Raw genomic sequence first — 20913 nt, 5'->3', positions numbered from 1 at the left:
TCACTGAAAAAGGATTTCGAAATGCACACTCCAGATTGTCCAGAGATGTTTCACCGGCCAAGTGTGTATGTAATTATGATGGGGCATTGTGAGTTGTCAGAGCGTGTGTGTGTGTGTGTGTATTTGATAGAGAATTGAGTTTCCTGTCATGTCAAACCACATTCTCAGCAGGATACTTGACAGAGATTGGGTAAGATTGGGTTCTTGTGAGTGAGGGGTCCACTACCCCCCCCACATGGAAGACAGACAGACAGACAGACAGACAGACGGTGGGAAGACAGACACACAGAGAGTGGAGCACTGTGAGATCTCTGGATCCGCCTGAACCATGGACCTTCACAGAGGACACGGCTTACAGTGGGAACGCAGCCACCTCAGTCCATTCCAATACATGTAACTTCAAAGCATGTCCTCCATCCTTAACCAGCTCTCAATATGTTACATTCTGTCCCTCATTCAAACCATCAGTGACTGTTTCCATAGTCAAGTATTCGGTTTTGGGGAGTGTGACTGTTATTTTGGAAAACACTTGTTTCTTTGGAAACTGCAAAATCATTTTCGATATGCATGGTGGCAATAAACAATAAGGAGTGACTGTTTTCTTCAAATGGATACTGTGCTCAGATTTGGATTGGAACGGTGTGACGTCATATGATCTAACCAGATTGACATACAATAGCTATGCACCCTAGACACACCCTCTTGTGGTCGTTAACTTTAATCGCCTTCAATTTGTTACACCAGTCTTCTTGTGGAAAGACATGGAGTGTATTGTTCTGATAGATTTGCTAGTGTTGACCCTCAACAGCAGCAAACCCAATTTCTCAGTGTGTATAGAAGCTGAAGGTTTGAAGCCACCGTGGTGGGAACCTTGCATAATATGGAGTCCAAATCCCACCACATCTCTCTGTTCAGCATCCAGTGGATCCGTTTTACTGCCTGAAAGTCTCCTCCATGTCTGCTACTCAGGGGGTGGCTAACATCAAACGCAACCCCTTGACTCCAATCCATAAAGGTTCATTGACAACAAAAATACCTGGAAAGAAAACACCCTTTTATGAATCTAAATTTAAGCCTAACATAGAGAATTTTAAAACCATGGTATGCCAGAAAGAAAATACACTGGCCTTCAGTTGAATAGATATTCTTTATGCACAGATGTATGGGAAGCTTCTGGGCTTTGCCGAGTTGGGCCTTGGCTCTGTGACAGAACCATATAGGATTTACTGTAGCAAGGGAATCCGCTTTTAGTGTCCACCCACTGTGCTATAACTGGTTGAATCAACGTTGTTTAAATGTAATTTGTCAGCGTATTGTGACACGGAATAGACGTGAAAAACACATTGGCTTTTTAAAAAGTCATAAATGTAAACTGTTGTTTTGAAAGTAAAATTTCTACCACATGATTATGTCATCATGGTAACAACATTTTAACATAGACAAACCTTCTATAAAATACAATGAATTTGTACCTTTAAAACAATGTCAGATTTTCATTGTTATAGCCACTATCAGAAAAAAACAATAGGCTAGGCAGCACCTCCTACTGAAGAGTTGATATATCTAAATAGATTCACTGTTGCTATCAAAAGATTTCCAAAGGGTAGGTTCAACAGAGCAAATTAAATGTAACCATACTTTATCACTCATATCATCAATGCTACTATTTAGGCCTATATAGAATTTAGGAAGTCATCAACAGCTATTGCTAAATTTCAACACAGGGTTCAACTAAAAATAGACAATACATATAGGCATAGGATTTCAAACTCTGGTTGATTTCAAATGAAATGGTTTCAGATCTCCTCAGCGTGCCGAAACCACTCGTCCACCACAGGAGCCTCGGACTGGCTCGGATGTCAAGGTGCAAGGGCCAGATGATACACTGGAAAGGAGTGAGGTTAGTGGAGAAGTGGCGGAGGGAATTCTGCACGTACTCCGCCCAAGGTAGAAAATCTGCCCCCTCCCCCGGCCAATCCTGTCAGTAACACCGCAGGAATCTGCCCACCTCCTGGTTGACCCTCTCCAACCGGCCCATTTGCTTGAGCCCGATACCCGGAGGTGAGACTGACCATGACCCCCATGCGTTCCATGAACGCCTTCCATACCCATGAGGTGACACAATATCCTCCGGGATCCCATAGTGCCGGAAGACGTGCGTAAAAAGAGCCTCCGCGGTTTGCATGGCCGACGGAAGCCCAGGCAGAGGAAGGAGGTGAGAAGCTTTGAGAAATCGGTTCACAATGACGAGAATGGTGGTGTTCCCCTGGGAGGGGAGAAGGTCAGTGACAAAGTCCATCGAGAGACCAGGGTCATTGTGGAACCGGCAGGGGAAGGAGCTTTCCATAATGGAGGTATCTGGATGTCTTTGACTGAGCATATATGGAGCAGGAAGAGACATAAACCCGGACGTACCTGGCCAAGGTGGGCCACCAGTACTTCTCCGTTAGGCAGGCGATGGTACGGCCTATCCCAGGATTCCCCGACACAGGCACCATGTGCACCCAGGAAAGGAGGTGGTCTCACACACCTGTGGGCACGTAGGCAGGGTGCTCCGGGCACTGTGCAGGTGCGGGTTCCATACGCAGGGCGGGGCTCAGTTGCTTAGAGAAGAAAGCGCAGGACCGCAGCTTTGGAGGGGTTCCGATACGCTGGGACAGCACTCCCCCGACTCTTACTTCGTAGGCACCTCCTCTCAGCAGGGAGGTAAGAGGCGTGACCACCGTGCTGAAGCCCTGGATGAAACTCCGGAAATAGTTGGCAAACCCCAGGAATCGTCGGACTGCTTTCACAGAGTTGGGGATGGTGAACTGATGCATTGCTCCTCCATCTCCACTGCTTCCGTGGAGATGAGATAGCCCAAAAAGGACATGGACCGCTGGAAAAACAAAAATGTATCCTGTTTAACATATAGATCATGCTCCAACAGTCTTCTCGGCACAGACCTGACAAACGAGACATACGGGACGCGGTCAGCAGAATAGAACAAAATGGTGTCTATATAGACCACTACGCCCTGTCCCAGCATATCCCGAAACACTTTGTTGATGAAGGCCTGGAAAACTGAAGGAGCATTAGACAGGCCAAAGGGCATTGCGAGGTACTCGTAATGACCCGTGGTCGTGGAAAAAGCAGTCTTCCATTCATCACCTGCACGAATCTGCACCAGATTGTAGGCGCTCCTCAAGTTCAGCGCCCCGTGCATTTGTTTGATGATGGTTGGGATGAGGGGTAAAGGATAGCTGAACTTGACAGTGACCTTGTTCGATAATCAATGTAGGGGCGCAGTCCCCCATCTTTCTTCTTGACAAAAAAAGAAGCTTGAGGAGGCTGGTGACTTGGAGGGGCGGATAAAACTCTGCAGGAGACTCTCCTGTACATAGGTCTCCATGCCTCGGTCTCGGCATAGAAGAGGGGATAGACATGTCCTCTCTGGAGGGCTGCGTCAGGCAACAGGTCAATGTTCCAGCACTTCCGGCGCCGACAGAGATGGCCACCTCGCTTCGCGTTCCTAGGAAACTATGCAGTATTTTGTGGTATGTGTTATTTCTTACATTGGTACCCCAGGTAATCTTAGGTTTCATTACATACAGTCGGGAGGAACTACTGAATATAAGAGCAAAGTCAACTCACCATCATTACGACCAGGAATATGACTTTCCCGAAGTGGATCCTGTGTTCTGCCTTCCACCCAGGACAATGGATCGGATCCCAGCCGGCGACCCAAAACAACGACGTCCTAAAAGGGGCAAACGAAGCGGTCTTCTGGTCAGGCTCCGGAGACGGGCACATCGCGCACCACTCCCTAGCATACTACTCGCCAATGTCCAGTCTCTTGACAACAAGGTTGATGAAATCCGAGTAAGGACTTCAGGAAACAGCAGAGGGAGCACCCCCCTATTCACATCGACGGGACAGTAGTGGAGAGGGTAGTAAAGTTCCTCGGCGTACACATCACAGACAAACTGAATTGGTCCACCCACACAGACAGTGTTGCCTCTTCACCCTCAGGAGGCTGAAGAAATTTGGCTTGTCACCAAAAGCACTCACGAACTTCTACCCTGTTGGGCTGTATCACCGCCTGGTACGGTGACTGCTCCGCCCACAACCGTAAGGCTCTTCAGAGGGTAGTGAGGTCTGCACAACGCATCACCGGGGGCAACCTACCTGCCCTCCAGGACACCTACAGCACCTGATGTCACAGGAAGGCCAAAAAGATCATCAAGGACAACAACCACCGAGCCACTGCCTGTTCACCCCGCTATCATCCAGAAGGCGAGGTCAGTACAGGTGCATCAAAGCTGGGACTGAGAGACTGAAAAACAACTTTTATCTCAAGGCCGTCAGACTGTTAAACAGCCACCACTAACATTGAGTGGCTGCTGCCAACATACTGACTCAACTCCAGCCACTTTAATAATGGAAATTGATGTAAAAATGTATCACTAGCACTTCAAACAATGTCACTTAATATAATATAATGTTTACACACCCTACATTACTCATCTCATATGTATATGTATATACTGTACTCTATCATCTACTGCATCTTTATGTAATACATGTATCACTAGCCACTTTAAACTATGCCACTTTGTTTACATACCCTACATTACTCATCTCATATGTATATACTGTACTCGACACCATCCACTGCATCTTGCCTATGCCGTTCTGTACCATCACTCATTCATATATCTTTATGTACATATTCTTTATCCCCATACACTTGTGTAGTATGGTAGTAAGGTAGTAGTTGTGGAATTGTTAGGTTAGATTACTCGTTGGTTATTACTGCATTGTTGGAACTAGAAGCACAAGCATTTCGCTACACTCGCATTAACATCTGCTAACCATGTGTATGTGAAAAATCTCATTTGATTTGATTTGATTTGGCACAGTCCCAGGGGCGACGGGCCAGGTGCGTAGCCTGGGTCTTTGAGAAAACCCGGTGCAGATCCTGGTACTCCTCCGGAAAATCCACTTGAAGAGCACAGTCTGGACTTTCCACCATAGTGGTGTTGACAGACACCCGGCGCTGGACCAGACAGGACTGGCAAAAAGTGCTCTTCATTGACGAGTCGCAGTTTTGTCTCACCAGGGGTGATGGTCGGATTCGCGTTTATCACTGAAGGAATGAGCGTTACACCGAGGCCTGTTCACTGAAGCGTGATTGATTTGGAGGTGAAGGGTCCGTCATGGTCTGGGGCGGTGTGTCACAGCATCATCGGACTGAGCTTTTTGTCATTGCAGGCAATCTCAGTGCTATGCGTTACAGGCTAAGTCATCCTCCTCCCTCATGTGGTACCCCTCCTGCAGGCTCATCCTGACATGACCCTCCAGCATGACAATGCCACCAACCATACTGCTCGTTCTGTGCGGGATTTCCTGCAAGACAGGAATGTCAGTGTTCTGCCATGGCCAGCGAAGAGCCCGGATCTCAATCCCATTGAGCACGTCTGGGACCTGTTGGATTGGAGGGTGAGTACACTGCAGTACTTAATGCAACTGGTGGCCATACCAGATACTGACTGTTACTTTTCATTTTGATCCCCCATTTGTTCATGGACACATTATTCCATTTCTGCTAGTCACATGTCTGTGGAACTTGTTCAGTTTATGTCTCAGTTGCTGAATCTTGTTATGTTCATACAATTATTTACGCATGTTAAGTTTGCTGAAAATAAACTCAGTTGACAGTGAGAGGACTTTTCTTTTTTATAACATACTAATCAGGGGAAATGGGAACCAGGTGTGTGTAATCAGACAAGACAGTCCGGGGTTCATGATAAGGAATCTCATTCAGTTAAACCTAGAAAGGCGGTGACGTAGACTTCTGGAACAGATTGAGCATTAGTACCGGGGGGATCCGTGACACCTCCCCCGCCCTCCTTTCGGCAAATCTGACCACAACTCCATTTTGCTCCTCCCTTCCTATAGGCAGAAACTCTAACAGGAAGTACCCATGTTAAGGACTATTCAACTCTGGTCTGACCAATTGGAATCCGCGCTTCAAGATTGTTTTGATCTTGCGGACTCAGATATATTCCGGGTAGCCTCCGATAATAACATTGACGAATAAACTGATATGGTGACTGAGTTTATCAGGAAGTGTATAGGAGATGTTGTACCCATTGTAACTATTAAAACCTACCCTAACCAGAAACAATGGATAGATGGCAGCATTCACGCAAGACTGAAAGCGCGAACCAATGCATTTAACTGTGGCAAGGTGACTGGGAATACAGCAGAATACAAACAGTGTAGTTATTTCCTCCGCAAGGATATCAAACAGGCAAATCATTAGTATAGAGACAAGGTGGTCGCAATTCAACGGCTCAGACATGAGGCGTGTGTGGCAGGGTCTATAGACAATCACAGACTACAAAAGGATAACCAGTCACATCGTGGACACCAACACCTTTTCTTCGCCCGCTTTGAGGATAACACAGTGCCACCGACGTGGCCCTCTACCAAGGACTGTGGGCTGTCCTTCTCCGTGGCCGACGTGAGTAAGACATTTAAGCTTGTTAACCCTCGCAAGGCTGCCGGCCCAGACATCATCCATCAGAGTATGTGCAGACCAGCAGGCTTGTGTGTTTACAGACATATTCAATCTCTCCCTAGCCCAGTCTGCTGTCCCCACATGCTTCAAGATGGACACCATTGTTACTGTACCCATGAAAGCAAAGGTAACTAAACTAAATGACTATGGCCCCGTAGCACTCACTTCTGTCATCATGAAGTGCTTTGAGAGACTACTCAAGGATCATATCACCTCTACCTTACCTGTCACATAGACCCATTTCAATTTGCTTACCGCCCCAACAGATCCACAGACGATGCAATTGCCATCGCATTGCACACTGCCCTATCCCAACTGTACAAGAGGAATACTTATGTAAGACTGCTGTTCATTGACTATTGCTCAGCATTCAACACCATAGAACCCTTCAAGCTCATCATTAAGCTTGAGCCCCTGTGTCTGAATCACGTGTTGAGGATCAGCAAAGTGGAGGTGTTGTTTCCTACCTTCACCACCTGGGGGCAGCCCATCAGGAAGTCCAGGACCCAGTTGCACAGGGCGTGATTCAGACACAGGGGCTCAAGCTCAGCCACCTCCTGTGCTCCCTGTTCACCCATGACTGCATGACTATGCACGCCTCCAACTCAATCGTTAAGTTTGCAGACGACACAACAGTAGTGGGCTTGATTTCCAACAATGACGAGACAGCCTACAGGGTGGAGGTGAGGGCTCTGGGAGTGTGGTGCTAGGAAAATACCTTCTCACTCAACATCAACAAAATAAAGGAGTTGAGCATGGACTTCAGGAAACAGCAGAGGGAGCACCCCCCTATCCACATCAACAGGACTGCAGAGTGGAGAAGGTGGAAAGCTTCAAGTTCCTCTGCGTATACATCACTGAAATGTTCCACCCACACAGACAGAGTGGCAAAGAAGGCGCAACAGCGGCTCTTAAATCTTGAAGAAATGTGGCTTGGCACCTAAAACAAACTTTTACAGATGCACAATTGAGAGCATCCTGTTGGGCTGTATCCCCACCTGGTACGGCAACTGTACCGCCCACAACCGCAGGGCTTTCCAGAGGGTGGTGCAGTCTGCCCAACGCAACACTACCCTCCAGGACACCAACAGCACCCAATGTCACATGAAGGCAATAAAGATAATCAAGGACAACAACCACCTGAGCCACTGCCTGTTCACCCGCTATCCTCCAGAAGGCGAGGTCAGTACAGGTGCTTCAAAGCTGGGACCGTGAGACTGAAAAGCAACTTCTATCTGAAGGCCTTCAGACTGTTAAATAGCCATCACTAACACTTTAGAGGCTGCTGCCTATATACATAGACTTAATATCACTGGCCACTTTAATAAATGGAACACAAGTGTCTTTAATCATGTTTACATATTTTGCATTACTCATCTCATATGTATGTACTGTATTATATTATATTCTACTGTATCTTAGTCTATGCCGCTCTGTATATTTAGATATTGTTAATTCCTTTACTTAGATTGGTGTGTATTGTGTATATGTTGTGAAATTGTTAGATATACTTGTTAGATACTACTGCACTGTCGGAGCTAGAAACACAAGCATTTCGCTACACCCGCAATAACATCTGCTAAACATGTGTATGTGACCAATAACATTTGATTTGATATTTAATTGTGTTTGGTTGTCAAAGCAGCCAAATATCAACATTTGAAGGAGATATATCTTCTGATTGGATAGTTCCATCTCTGCAACTGATTTAGTCTGGATTTATTTCCAGTTTGTCTACAGATTTATAATTTATTGTTGGATTCACGTCTCCATCTCAACCAAGTTAAATAACAGGAATGAATCTCAATTTTAGTCCTATTTTAGTCTTATTCTTACATTTTTGGTTGAGATGCCCATCAATTAATACTTTTTAGATCAATTGGAATAAAGCCAGTGTATCTATCTACAGCTACCCTATCTACACTGGCATGGATGGAACTATCCAAGCAGAAGATACATCTCCCTCAAATGTTGATATTGGTTGTGTTGAAAACCAAACAAAATTCAATATCACTTTCGAAATACAATAAATAGCCTTTGAACTTGTCAACAAATTATATGTAGGATTCACGTCTCCAACTCAACCAAAAATTAAAAGTTAAAGAATGGGATTATGGAACTATCCAAGCAGTAGATGCATCTCCTTAAATGTTGGTATTTGGTTGTGTTGTCAACCAAACAATTCAACACTACTTTTGCAATACAGGAAATGTCTAAACATTAAGGCTATCTTACAAACTAACATAACATTCAACCTTAAAATTAGTAACACATCCATGGCCACATTTTGAGGTTACTTTAACTATAAATGTCTTCTTATGTAATCATATAAAGTGTGCGTGTTCAAGATACAGTAGCATGCATAGGTCATCGCAGATCTGCGGAGATATTCACAATTGCTGCAATGATTTGCTCAGAATCTCGAAAGCTATTGATCCCTTGCACCATGTACTTTTAATGTAATCTCAACTGCAATCCAGGTCATGTGGTTCTGCTATTAGATGAAGCACAGTGATATCATCTGACATTGTATTCCCATTTTGAATTTTGCTGTGGTTTTAAATGGTTGAAAGAGCAGTGATTCTTTTTTCTCTCTCTGCACTGTGTCACGCACCGTGTGTTGACATGCAGGAAGTAAGCCGGTGCCCCAGGGTCTCAAATGCAGTAGTCCGGCCCTGATAAAGACGTATTTGTTAACCAGAAGAGCAACTTGGCTGACAAACATTATTTTTTCTGTCACTCGGATCTAGACCCCGACCCGTCAGGGCCCGTCAGGTCTAGGTCATGCTGTTGTCGGGTCTATTCGGGTTCGGGCTCATTATTCTCGGGCCCGGGTCTGATTGTCCTCGGGTCCGGGTCTCACCTTTTGGACCCGAGAAGACCTCTACTACTGGCTAGCCAAGTCCCTGATACAAAACACTGTTCAGAAGTAAATGGGCTGAGGGATTTATGTTTTTTTATGTTCTCAGCTATTGATGACCTGGTTAGTGTCAACATGTCTAAGACAGAAAGGGAAAGGGGGATACCTAGTCAGTTGTACAACTGAATGCATTCAACTGAAATGTTTCTTCCACATTTAATCCAACCCCTCTGGGGAACAGTGGGTTGGTTGACTGCCTTGCTCAGGGGCAGAACAACAGGTTTTTTACCTTGTCAGCTCGGGGATTCGATCCAGCGATCTTTCGGTTACTGGCCCAATGCTCTAACCACTAGGCTACCCGCCGCAAAACTGAACACTCTCCTGTCTTGTCCGAGCAAGGATCAGGATTTTGACATCTGCTACAGAGGTTTGTTTGGGTCAACGCAGCGCGTACCAGACGTGAATGATGGAAGAGATCCAGCCAGAGTTAACATGGCTTAGAGAAAGTAACATCTGCATCTGCCTTGTCTCATGTTTTTTTTTCTTCTTACTCTTTCTTTCTTCTTCTGTACCTCTCTTGCCAATCGGTTTAGAGCATCTTTTCCATTTTTGACAGCTGGGCTGAGTTACAGACTGCTTAACGACAGGCCGACAGACAGAAAGACACAGATGGTTCAATTCTCAAGTCCCCCGTCTGCGTGGCAGAGAGGGGCAACAGGAGGAGAATTCACACCCACCGCCCCCACCTCTCCGCCCCTGTAATGACATGCATAGTTTCACATTGTTAACATGGTCATTGTGTCACGCACCATATTTTGTGCCACTAATTTGATTGATTCAAAACATACTTCTTGGAAACCGTGTGAAGGCATGGAAGTAAGTTTGTTGAATCCCGTTTTCTGGAGACCAATAAAGGAAATGGGCTCCCTTGCCTTCCCTTGAATGCCTTTCGGGGAGAGGGTGGGCTGCATCGTGCAAGTATGCAGGGACTCAGGGAGGCTCAAGTTTTCAAATTGTTTTGCAAATGTTTTAAGGTTTGTTGTCATACCTCATTTTGGGGCGAAAGGGGAGGCCTCATTCTTGTGGTGGAAGATACGGTCATCAGGCCAGTCAAGGCCCCCTCTACTGCTGGGGAGTAGACTACTGTGTGTGTTGAAAAGATGAGCATAGCAGACTGAGAAGGTGTCAGTCCATAGAGAGAGACAGACAACCCAGCTGACAGGGGTAGACAGGTGGGATATGTTGTGATAACATTGCAGATGGGGGTTTGAGAGGAGTGTGTGTGTGTGTGTGTGTGTGTGTGTGTGTGTGTGTGTGTGTGTCCTGATACTCTCCTTTCATCTGAGATCCCTGTTGCTGAAGAATCTCACTCAGAGCACAAAGTTAATTGTCTCTTCAACTTCACTAAGAGGTTATCAGGCAGCTGGTGTGCACAGGGTAAATAAGTATATTATGTTCTGTCATACTTTATTTATTTCCATAAAGCAAACAACTCCTTTGTTTTCTCATACATCATCAGTAAGCTAAAGGGAAAAGGGTTTTTAATAGTGCCTTCATATGTTTGAACATGCTTAACAAAATGTATCAAGATGTCCAAATAGAATTTGCACCTTTTGGATATTTATGAGGGAGATCAAATAAAATCTTATCCTGGGTTATCTTGAATTCAACTGGCATTCCGATTCAGTGGATGGTGTGGAGCAGAGCTCTATAATTGAAGACACATTTGAGAGATGTCTCAACGGCTGCCAAAGAGCTCCACAGACAGCAACACCGGTGCAAGAGAGACCTCTACTGGCATGACCATTTTTGGAACAGCCCCTCGTATTGTTGTTGTACAGATGTCTTTCCTGCTAGCCAGATGGAGTTTATGCCACATACATGCCATTCAAATGAAGTCCTTTTGAGGCTTACGACCTGGCTGACCATATTGTCATTATCACAGCTATTCTCTCGGCACTCTTCTACAAGTAGTAACCCATAAATGAATGTTCATGCCCTATGGCAGACAGAGGCGTAAGTATACCAACAACTTTAGGCTTGTTTACTACTGTACACATTATGTCAACATTACATTTGGCATGTGTAACAGCGCAGTGTTCAAAAAAGGTTATTCAATGCTTGTGAATGCTCTATGTCATCCCAGTGAAGCGTTGATACCCAGTATCCTCCTGCTTTCATCAATGCTCCAAAGGTTGGTGGACTACCATCTTGATTTAACGGGCCCTGAGAAGAGGCCTTACTACCACCATGATAGATTTTTCCTAAAGACAGGACAGGTGGTAGGAGAGGTAGCTCAACTTGTTTTAATGGACAAGTGGAGGGAGAGGGAGGAAGAAGAGGAAAAGGAGAGGAGAGATAAGACAGAAACTTCAGCTTTTTTCCCAGGATACTTAGCAGCCTTTCCCTTCATTCCTCCTTTTATGGTTGAGAAAAAAATCCCAGTTGGGTATCAGAAGTGGGAGGCTAGGGAAGATAAAAAGAAAAGAAACACAGCTGAGCAGAAATGATGCCTCAGAAGCTGCCTGGCACTAAGGTATTTAGGCCCTGTGAGAAAATAGATTACAGATGGCTCCTAAAGTTGCAGGGGGAAATGTCTCAAGCCTGGTGCACCTTGTATCATCTATGGGTGCCAGACAGATGGAATGATACCTTGCTGTTTTCACATTCAAATGCAAGTTGAAATCATAGCACATAACAGTAGTAGACATGGTTCCAAACGTGTCTCATAGAGGTATATGTTACTCAACACCTGGAATGGAATATGGAGGGATGGGTACAACTCCATAGTGAATCCAAAAGGATTATAACAAGCTAAAGTTAGAGGACTAGAAATCCAGAAGTAAGGGAATGTATCATACATTCCTGCTAAATTGCAGACTATGGTAACCTACTATTATACTATGGTTATAACCTCTGAGTCTTTTTGTTAGGCATCTTAAAGTTTGAAAATAACACCACATTCTCTTGTGATTTACTGACCATATGCGAGATTGGAAATTTATAACAATGAAACATGTTAGCTGTAATATCACGCACTATGTCTTGCCAGGGTAAATACCCAATTGTGCTGAAAGTAGGCCTACGGTAATCTGCGTGAAACGTAGAAAGCACATCTGTCTTCCAGACACACTAGAAGAGTTGGAGGTGTGCTAACATACATCTTGTACAGCAGTAAATGGAGACTTTCCTCCCCACCAGCTGATGGTTGTAATAACCAGCTCTGTCACTTCACCTTTGCACCCTGTGGCCTGGCTGCCTGACCCATAGCGGGTGTCTGGACCCCTGGTCACCCCGTTGGCTGTAAAATAAGCTGCTGTCGCTCGCCAACGAGGGGTCAACGGTGTGTCAATAATCCTCCGTCGAGCCACAAGTCCCCCCCAGCCCCTGTCCTCTTCCTTTGGAGAGCGCTCATTGAAGCTGGACAAAGGGAGCTGCTGAGGGTGAGGGGTTGAGGAGGACTACTTCTTCTAGCACACTCGACATCAACACTAGAACTATCCTCAAATGACTGAGCCACTTGTTTTTCCAGAGAAACTGTTGTCACTTCGTGCGATGTCCTTGTGAGTTTTAGATTTAGAATAACATCTTGTTTTGGTAGTGTTGTGTCGCGGAGATGTTCCTGTTCATAGAAGCGTAGTGAGCGTGGGCGTCAGTCCGGCCGTGCAGCCCCTCTCCAAACCCTGACACCTAACCCCTTGTGTGTGTTTACTCACGTCAGCGTTAAACATTTACATATCCTTCTAAACACGGTGTCAAACAACCACATAATTCCACTCTGTTTTGCATTAACAAGCAAACGACAAGTTCCTCTTTTCCTCTGAGAGCAACAGCAAATTCCCCCAAACATCCATAGTAATCAATCTGGTCTAACCAAACATGAGAACATGGATGGACTTTCAGTAAACAACCTTCACCTCGGGTAGGGTGAAACCTCATCTGTAAGATGGTGCAGAATCAAACAGGACTCAACATTTTGGCAATGTTTTCTCTTTCGTAAGCAAGAAACCTCTGTGAGAAGCCGTATGTCTGTGGCTTGTTAGACCCAGAGTTCAGGAACGAGTGTTTTCTGAGGAGGCACGTAGAGGCATTCCTTACATAGACCCTGTGTACCTATAAAGTGGCCTTTTTACAAGAATCGAACAACTCCCAGACTCAGCCATTTCTATTTATAACCCCTAGGTGAGGACTTAATATTTAGACAAGCAGGTCAGTAGACAAACATTCATTTCACACATAACAAAATTCTCATTTTTAATGGATATATCCTGGTGTTGAATGTATATAATGTGTTTTCCCTGGTTGTGACCAAGGTCAAACGTAAATATGCTATTCTGGTAATACCTGTAATGGTACCATTAATAAACCCAGGTTGGATTCTGCATGGTTGAGTTCTTAACTATTTATTATGTGCAAATTCAACTAGTTTCCAGCTGCCACACATAGTTCATCCTTGGCTACACCTTCACCTTCCAGAACACCTTCAGGTCATCTGACTTCACACATGGCAGCCGTTGAATCCTGTTGTGGTTGATATAGAAATGAATCAGGCATCTTTCAACAAAAACATTTTTGGGGGGTAGATCAGCTTTAATATTGCAGATAGCCATGGTGGTTAAGTGTGCCTACCACAGCATTCTGTAGTGATACACCATCCCATCTGGTTTGCACTTTGTGGGACAATCACTTGTTTTCAACAGGACAATGACCCAACACACCTCTAGGCTGTGTAAGGGCTATTTAACCAAGGAGAGTGATGGAGTGCTGTATCAGTTTACATGGCCTCCACAATCACCCGACCTCAACCCAATTGAGATGGTTTGGGATGAGTTGGACCACAGAGTGAAGGAAAAGCAGCCAACAAGTGCCCAGCATATGTGGGAACTCCTTCAAGACTGTTGGAAAAGCATTCCAGGTGAAGCTGGTTGAGAGAATGCCAAGAGTGTGCAAAGCTTTTATCAAGGTAAACGGTGGCTACTTTGAAGAATCTAAAATATATTTTGATTTGTTTAACACTTTGGTTACTACATGATTCCATATGCGTTATTTCATAGTTTGTCTTCAATGTTATTCTACAAAGTAGAAAATAGTAAAAAATAAAAACCCTTGAATGAGTAGGTGTCCAAACTTTTGACTGCTACTATATATATACATATTTTTTTAAATATATGTTCCTTTATTATTTTCCCCCTAAACCTACCATGCCTTCTAATTGGAGTAAACTAATGGACAAGACCACTTAGGCTTCTACACACACACTTTACAGACAACGTATTTTACAATAGTTCCCTTGTTTGTTTTTAATCCCATCCTTCAGCTACCATCTATCGCTAAAGCGCATCCAGTTTGATTTCTATTTTGCCATATATTTTTTAACTGCGCCGTTTCACAAAAGTTCTGAACCTATGTACATTTTACCGAGAGTATATTTTACATGAGTTGTGTTTTTAATCCCACATCTGGTTAATTGTAAATGGGAGTTAATGTCAGGAATGTTCACCAGGACAAAACATTAGCATGTGTTGTGGTTCTCTGCTCATCAGCTAGAGTCATCATCCGGATTGGCAGAGTAACAACAAAACAGACATTCTCAGGTGTTTTTACTTGTTGATTTACTATGTTCCACCAGTGTGTCTGAAAATAGACAATGACAGGAAAGTGTCCAAATAGGAGAACACTAATACTCATACCAAAATATAGACAATAGACTGTAACAAAGTGGCATATCACACTCCAGTACAGTCATGGTCATGCAGTGGTTTCAAGACATTTAAACAATGACAACAATAGAACGGTGAGGTTGTATGGTTCTCAGCAACAGTTGAGTAGCGAGACAAACAGCCAAAAGTTAGGAGTGCCTCCACTGGGTTGAAGAAAAATAGATGGATTTCATGGTCTTCTGACCTCAAGGAGGTTTTTGGTATCCGTCGACAACGTGCCCCCCCTGAGAATACAAAGTAAACTATAGGTGAGTCCGGCCAAAAGGCAATGAACATAAACCACACACACATGGCCTACACAATTTACAGTGAGAATATTCTGGAAAATTCAACATCTGCTCCCTCCCCAAACCTTCATGTAAGGAACAGTATGTTTTATCTCCCTCAAATGTAAGAGTCATAACATGAGTCTGTTCTCTGGTGTGTGAATCAACCATATAATTCATAAAACGGTAATGCATTTTAGCATGGTCACTTGTCTCATGTCCTATACGTCTCCTCCGGCAGTCCCTATTGCTTCGGCTAACTTCCTCTTCTCTCAGGCTCACTAGAGACTGCAGCCTGCATCATCTGCACTCAATCAGAATAATTATCTCAAAATGTGCACTCCAGAGCTAGTCAAAAGGGAACAAAGCACAGAGACCACTGGGAAACACCTCCTCCAGTCATTAGTCATCTCATTCCCTTGGTTTGGAAGAGCACCCCGTTGCCTGGAACCCAGCCATGCATAGCACAGACTGACTGAGAAAAGCAGACAGAAATCCATGCCCGAGAAATGAAGGTTCATACGATTCTCCACATCCTAGGCAGTCATATTACTATTGCCATGTCCATTTAGACCAGTGACGCACAACTCCCGTTTGTAGTCAGTCTAAATCCAGCAAGCAAACAAACTCACTGATTGGCAACACACAGAAAGACGCAGCCCCTGAAGACTAGAGATGTGCAACACGCAGCCATTGGTTCGGTCAAAGTTAGTGTAGGCTATGCTTACTTGGTGGGGTGTGAACTGGCTGAAGAGGTCCTCATACAGCTTTCTCCATTTGTCCACCTGGGTTTGCAGGTCAGCCATCTTACCGGATTCCCAAGAGGGCATTCTGCAGAATCGGAAAGGGAAGGGAATAAGTTCTCATGGACATGTGGGATTGAGAAAAGCCTGTGTCTGTAACCATTGTTACCAATCACATTAGCTATGTCTGAGAACTGTTATGGGGTCTGTTTTGCTGTGGCACACATAACTGACTGTTAATGGTATGACTGAGGAAGAAAAACTGATCTGAGACAAGTTGTTATAGGTAGAGGCCTCAGGTCACTGAGGACAAATTGCTGTTACCTGTCACAGTGCTGGCTGACTGTGTCCTCTAGGGGGCAGCACAGCATCTGGGTGGTGCTCTCTGAGCTCTTCCTCAGCTCTGCTACCTCCTTCTCCAACCGTTTCACCTGCTGCACCAGAGAGTCCTTCTCCTCTGACAGGCAGTCTTTGAATCTGGAGGTTTCATTCAGAGATTAAATCTGGTGTTATCCACCGTTTGTCTGTGCTAAATAACCAATGACAACAGAGTGATGGTACAGCATAGCTACCTCTTGACGCAGCACATCCAGTAGCGCTGCTGTTCACACAGCCACTCAAACTGCTCGGCCGTCTCCTGGAGCTTCTTCAGGCTGCACTCGTTCTCCCGCTGCAGTCCCTGCACCTTCCTCTGGTTGGCGCTACGCAGCTCCTCCATCTCCTGGGTGTTGGCAGCGTAGCCGCAATGAAGCTCTTCCAACTCCAATACCTTACTGTCAGCCGAAGACACATGAGACCCTGAACTTAGGTGCTTAGAAATGTTTCTAATTTGTGGTCTTAAAAAAATCTATTATGCATCATCCCTCCTGAATGTTGCATGAACAGCCAATATATCTAACCAACATGTAACCTCCTGGTCATATTCGTGTACAAGCAATCATGAAAACATACTTCTCCATGATTCCCCAGTTTCTTTCACAGGCAAACAATGAATTTCAGCTTGAGGGTTTGAGCTGAGCTCATGTTAAACTCTCCTTTATCATACCCCTAGTGCAATGCTACCCCTGAAATCACGATGTGATAATGTATTCTGACTGTCAGCCAATTTTCCAAACTGGGGATTCAAAGTCAGCAAGTTATAGCACAGCATGCTTAAGGGCACGTGTGTTTTTGCAGACTTAAAAATCACAAATCCAAACATTTATTTGACGTGTGACAACCTGACTATTTGGAGATCTGTTCAGTGTGTTTTTAAAACAGTTGGGACGGCTTCACTTGGCTCATGTTTGTAGGAGATGGTAATCAAAAGTTAGGAGTTTCATTCATTTGAATGTTTATTTGCTTAGTGCACACCCTTATCTGGAGTGACTTTACTTTTACAGTATGTCCATTTGTACAGCTGGATAAACCATAGCTAAATACTGCTGCCTTTAAAAAAAAAAGTATGGTCTTATGTTTTAAACATTAAGGGGGTCTTTGGGTACACACACACAATAGTACCATTTACTTTCTCCTTCCCACAGTGCAGGGCAGTAGATTTACCTGTGCAGCTGCACCTGAAGGTCCTCTGTCAATGCAGCTCTCTGCAGGTCCTCCGTGTGCAGCTCTTCCACCAGGCCTTCCAGCTGCACCTCAGAACTTTGCAGGTGCAGTAGCTCCGAGTTGACCTGTTCCAGCTGTAGGCCCAGCAGTGCAGCATCTCTGAAGCTCTCCTCCACCACAAGATGCACCCGTTGCTGCAAGAACACAACCAGATCCTTGGTGAGGGCCACAGTCCACACAAACAGAAACATGTGGGTAAACACAAGAACACAACCAGATCCTTGGTGAGGGCCACAGTCCACACAAACAGAAACACGTGGGTAAACACAAGAACACAACCAGATCCTTGGTGAGGGCCACAGTCCACACAAACAGAAACACGTGGGTAAACACAAGGACACAGATGCTGTATGTATTCAGCACATGCTATTGTAAGACTTTCCTCAAAAATGGGAGGAATTTCCATGACATTTATTCTATAATACTGTTAGTATTCATGTTATCCAGTTGACAAACTCTGGAGATTTTACACGTCTTTTCCAATAACACCTACAGTGGCTTGCAAAAGTATTCACCCCCTTTGGCATTTTTTCTATTTTGTTGCCTTACAATTCCCCCCCCCCCCCATTCTTTCAATTGTTTAATTGCCATATTCTTTCAATTGTTTAATAATGGATTTAATTGTCCTCCATGGGATGTTCAAAGTTGCAGATATGTTTTTATAACATAACCCTGATCTGTACTTCTCCACAACTTTGTCCCTGACTTGTTTGGAGGGCTCCTTTGTCTTCATGGTGCCGCTTAGTGGTGTTGCAGACTCTGGGGCCTTTCAGAACAGGTGTATATATATATATATTAAATATATATATTATATATATACTGAGATCATGTGACACTTAAATTGCACACGTGGACTTTATTTAACTAATTATGTGACTTCTGAAGGTAATTGGTTGCACCAGATCTTATTTGGGGGCTTCTTAGCAAAGGGGGCGAATACATATGTGCGCAACACTTTTCAGTTTATTGTTTTAAATAATTTAAAACAAGTTTTTTTTCATTTCACTTCACCAATTTGGACTAATGTTGTATGTCCATTACATGAAATACAAATATTTTTAAATGACAGGTTTTAATGCAGCAAAATAGGAAAAATGCCAAGGGGGATGAATACTTTGGCAAGGAACAGTGTAGATAAATGCGACTAGCAAGCCCACACGTGAGAACAGAATTAGGATTTAACAAGGAATGTGTCAAGGCAATTTTGCTTAGCTTCACTAGCATTGGAATGTATTGAGTTTTTTTGCATTTAGATTCTACATTCTGCCAATTAAAAGTAGAATATTAGAAAGATGTAGAACATTGCATGACATCTAATCCATGCAATTACACAACATTACATTAGCACGTACACTGTAATTATACTATAGGTACACAGCTTCAGAGTGACAAGAGCCATCTGTGGTTGACCAGTGAAAAGACGGAAACAAGACGTCAGTACCTGTTCATGATGGACCCTGCAGAGCATTTGATCATGTTTGAACATCAAATCTATGTTGACCTGCTCCTGTTGGCAGAGCTGTGTGGACAGAGCCTCCAGCTCATTCTGCAGGCTCCTCTCTCTCTCCCTGGCCCCCATGCATTCCCTCTCCAGCACTACTGTACCAAAAGAAGACAACGGCCCTGTGACTGGAATTGGTATATTGTCCCCACATCAGAGGACAACTTTCCCTTACCTATTCAACATGATTCTCAGTCACTGTACAGTAGGTTTGGACTTTGAACCCTGTAAAATCATTGGTGCCTGTTATATGGCTTAACTAGAAACAGTGAAATCATGACATCATTCACCCTGAGAATAGCTAACTCTGTTAGTGTATTGCTGTTTTTCTTGTAGAACTACACTTTAACCATTTTGCAATTGATTATGGTGACATGTGTACAGTACATTGCTCAATGACAGGCATTCTTCTTTGAGTGAATAGCCAACAGACTAATAATCCAAAGTAGTTGATCTATAAGTCCTCCCAGTCCCATAATGACCCAATAACTACCAATACCTACCTTTTTCATGTGTCAGGCGGTTACACTTAGCAGTCAGGTACTGGATCTGACTGTTGTCTTCATCGCTGTAGCTATGCGCTCTGAAAAATCTCCTCATTCCCGCTTCCCTCGTTCCTTTACTGTGATTCACCTGTATCGTTCAGCTTCCATGACTGTCAGATGCAAAGGAACAAGCCACTGATTTACTAGCTTCTTCTAGTTGCGTGGCACCCTAAAGACAGAGAGAAACTCCTCCCGTTCTCATATGTCAGTGTTAGGCCTTTATCAGTGTTATTGCTATGTCACTTTGAGACGGAATTGGAAAAATACCAAACAGTGCATGTCACTGGATATACTAAGGATTTAATTGACGATTTTAACCTTTCAGGGCCTAGTTTTTACAGGATCCAAAGTTATATGCAAATCTACCTAAATGGTGCCCCTCAGGCTGTGAATGTTATGAAATCTAACATGGCAATCGGACAAGTTGTAGCTAGCAGGCACCTTTGGATGCATATCTAAAATACACCCTGGAGCTATATACACTTACATAACTAACCTTCTGGTAAACAACCTTAAAACAGGTACCTTACTCTTTACTTGACATTTATATTTTGGATCTTATATCAGGGGAGTCAAATCCATAAACGTTCCTAAAGAGGAAGTATTTCCTCTGCAGATAATTTCCTCAGATTTGCATTTGTACCATGACTGAACTTGCTATATAATTATCTAGTGACATGTTTGGGGGGGGGGGGGGGTGTAGTAGGCTGTGAGGTTTTACCCATCTGAACAACCATTGATCCATTTACAGTTCTGATGCTAATATGAGCACAACAATGGGGACATCACTGCACTGAGTCTGGGGCCTTTAATTAAGAAGTCACAGTTTATGCACGGCCTTGTTTCACATCAGTTCCTTGCCAGGTGGGGGAGACGAAACACAGCTATTCCTCCTGTTAGTGCTTGACTACCCGCTTCCATGTGTGATGGTTAATGAACATGTCATTCTCTACCTTATACACACACCAGTGCAGAACGTATCAAAGCAACTAGATAGGATCAAACCATTGATTCTGTTGCGAGATCTGAAGGTTTTGTAGTCAAGTTAGAACCCAATAATTTAGTCTCTTCAAACATCTCATACCAAATGCAACTAGGAAGTGTTAATATT

General features: G+C 44.1%; 1 protein-coding gene across 2 annotated transcripts; it reads right to left on the bottom strand.

Moving 5' to 3' along the window:
- Window positions 1–15020: 15020 nt before the first annotated feature.
- Window positions 15021–20848, bottom strand: LOC115130760 (hyaluronan mediated motility receptor). 2 transcript variants are annotated; one of them, XM_029662194.2, is made up of 7 exons: window positions 19761–20848; window positions 19198–19355; window positions 17697–17890; window positions 16727–16927; window positions 16479–16631; window positions 16140–16242; window positions 15021–15369 (listed from the first exon to the last, which is right to left on the bottom strand). In XM_029662194.2, the coding sequence occupies exons 1-7, from the start codon at window positions 19855–19857 to the stop codon at window positions 15331–15333; spliced, it is 945 nt and encodes a 314-aa protein (XP_029518054.1). In that variant the 5' UTR covers window positions 19858–20848; the 3' UTR covers window positions 15021–15330. The 2 variants fall into 2 exon arrangements, with proteins under 2 accessions (XP_029518054.1, XP_029518055.1); XM_029662195.2 differs by having other exon boundaries at window positions 19198–19352.
- Between the last annotated feature and the right edge of the window lie 65 nt (window positions 20849–20913).

Source organism: Oncorhynchus nerka, linkage group LG6, assembly GCF_034236695.1.
Source record: "Oncorhynchus nerka isolate Pitt River linkage group LG6, Oner_Uvic_2.0, whole genome shotgun sequence".
NCBI classification, from domain to species: Eukaryota; Metazoa; Chordata; class Actinopteri; order Salmoniformes; family Salmonidae; genus Oncorhynchus; species Oncorhynchus nerka.
Note: the sequence above shows the minus strand (reverse complement) of the source record. Positions and strands in the feature narration are given on the sequence as shown.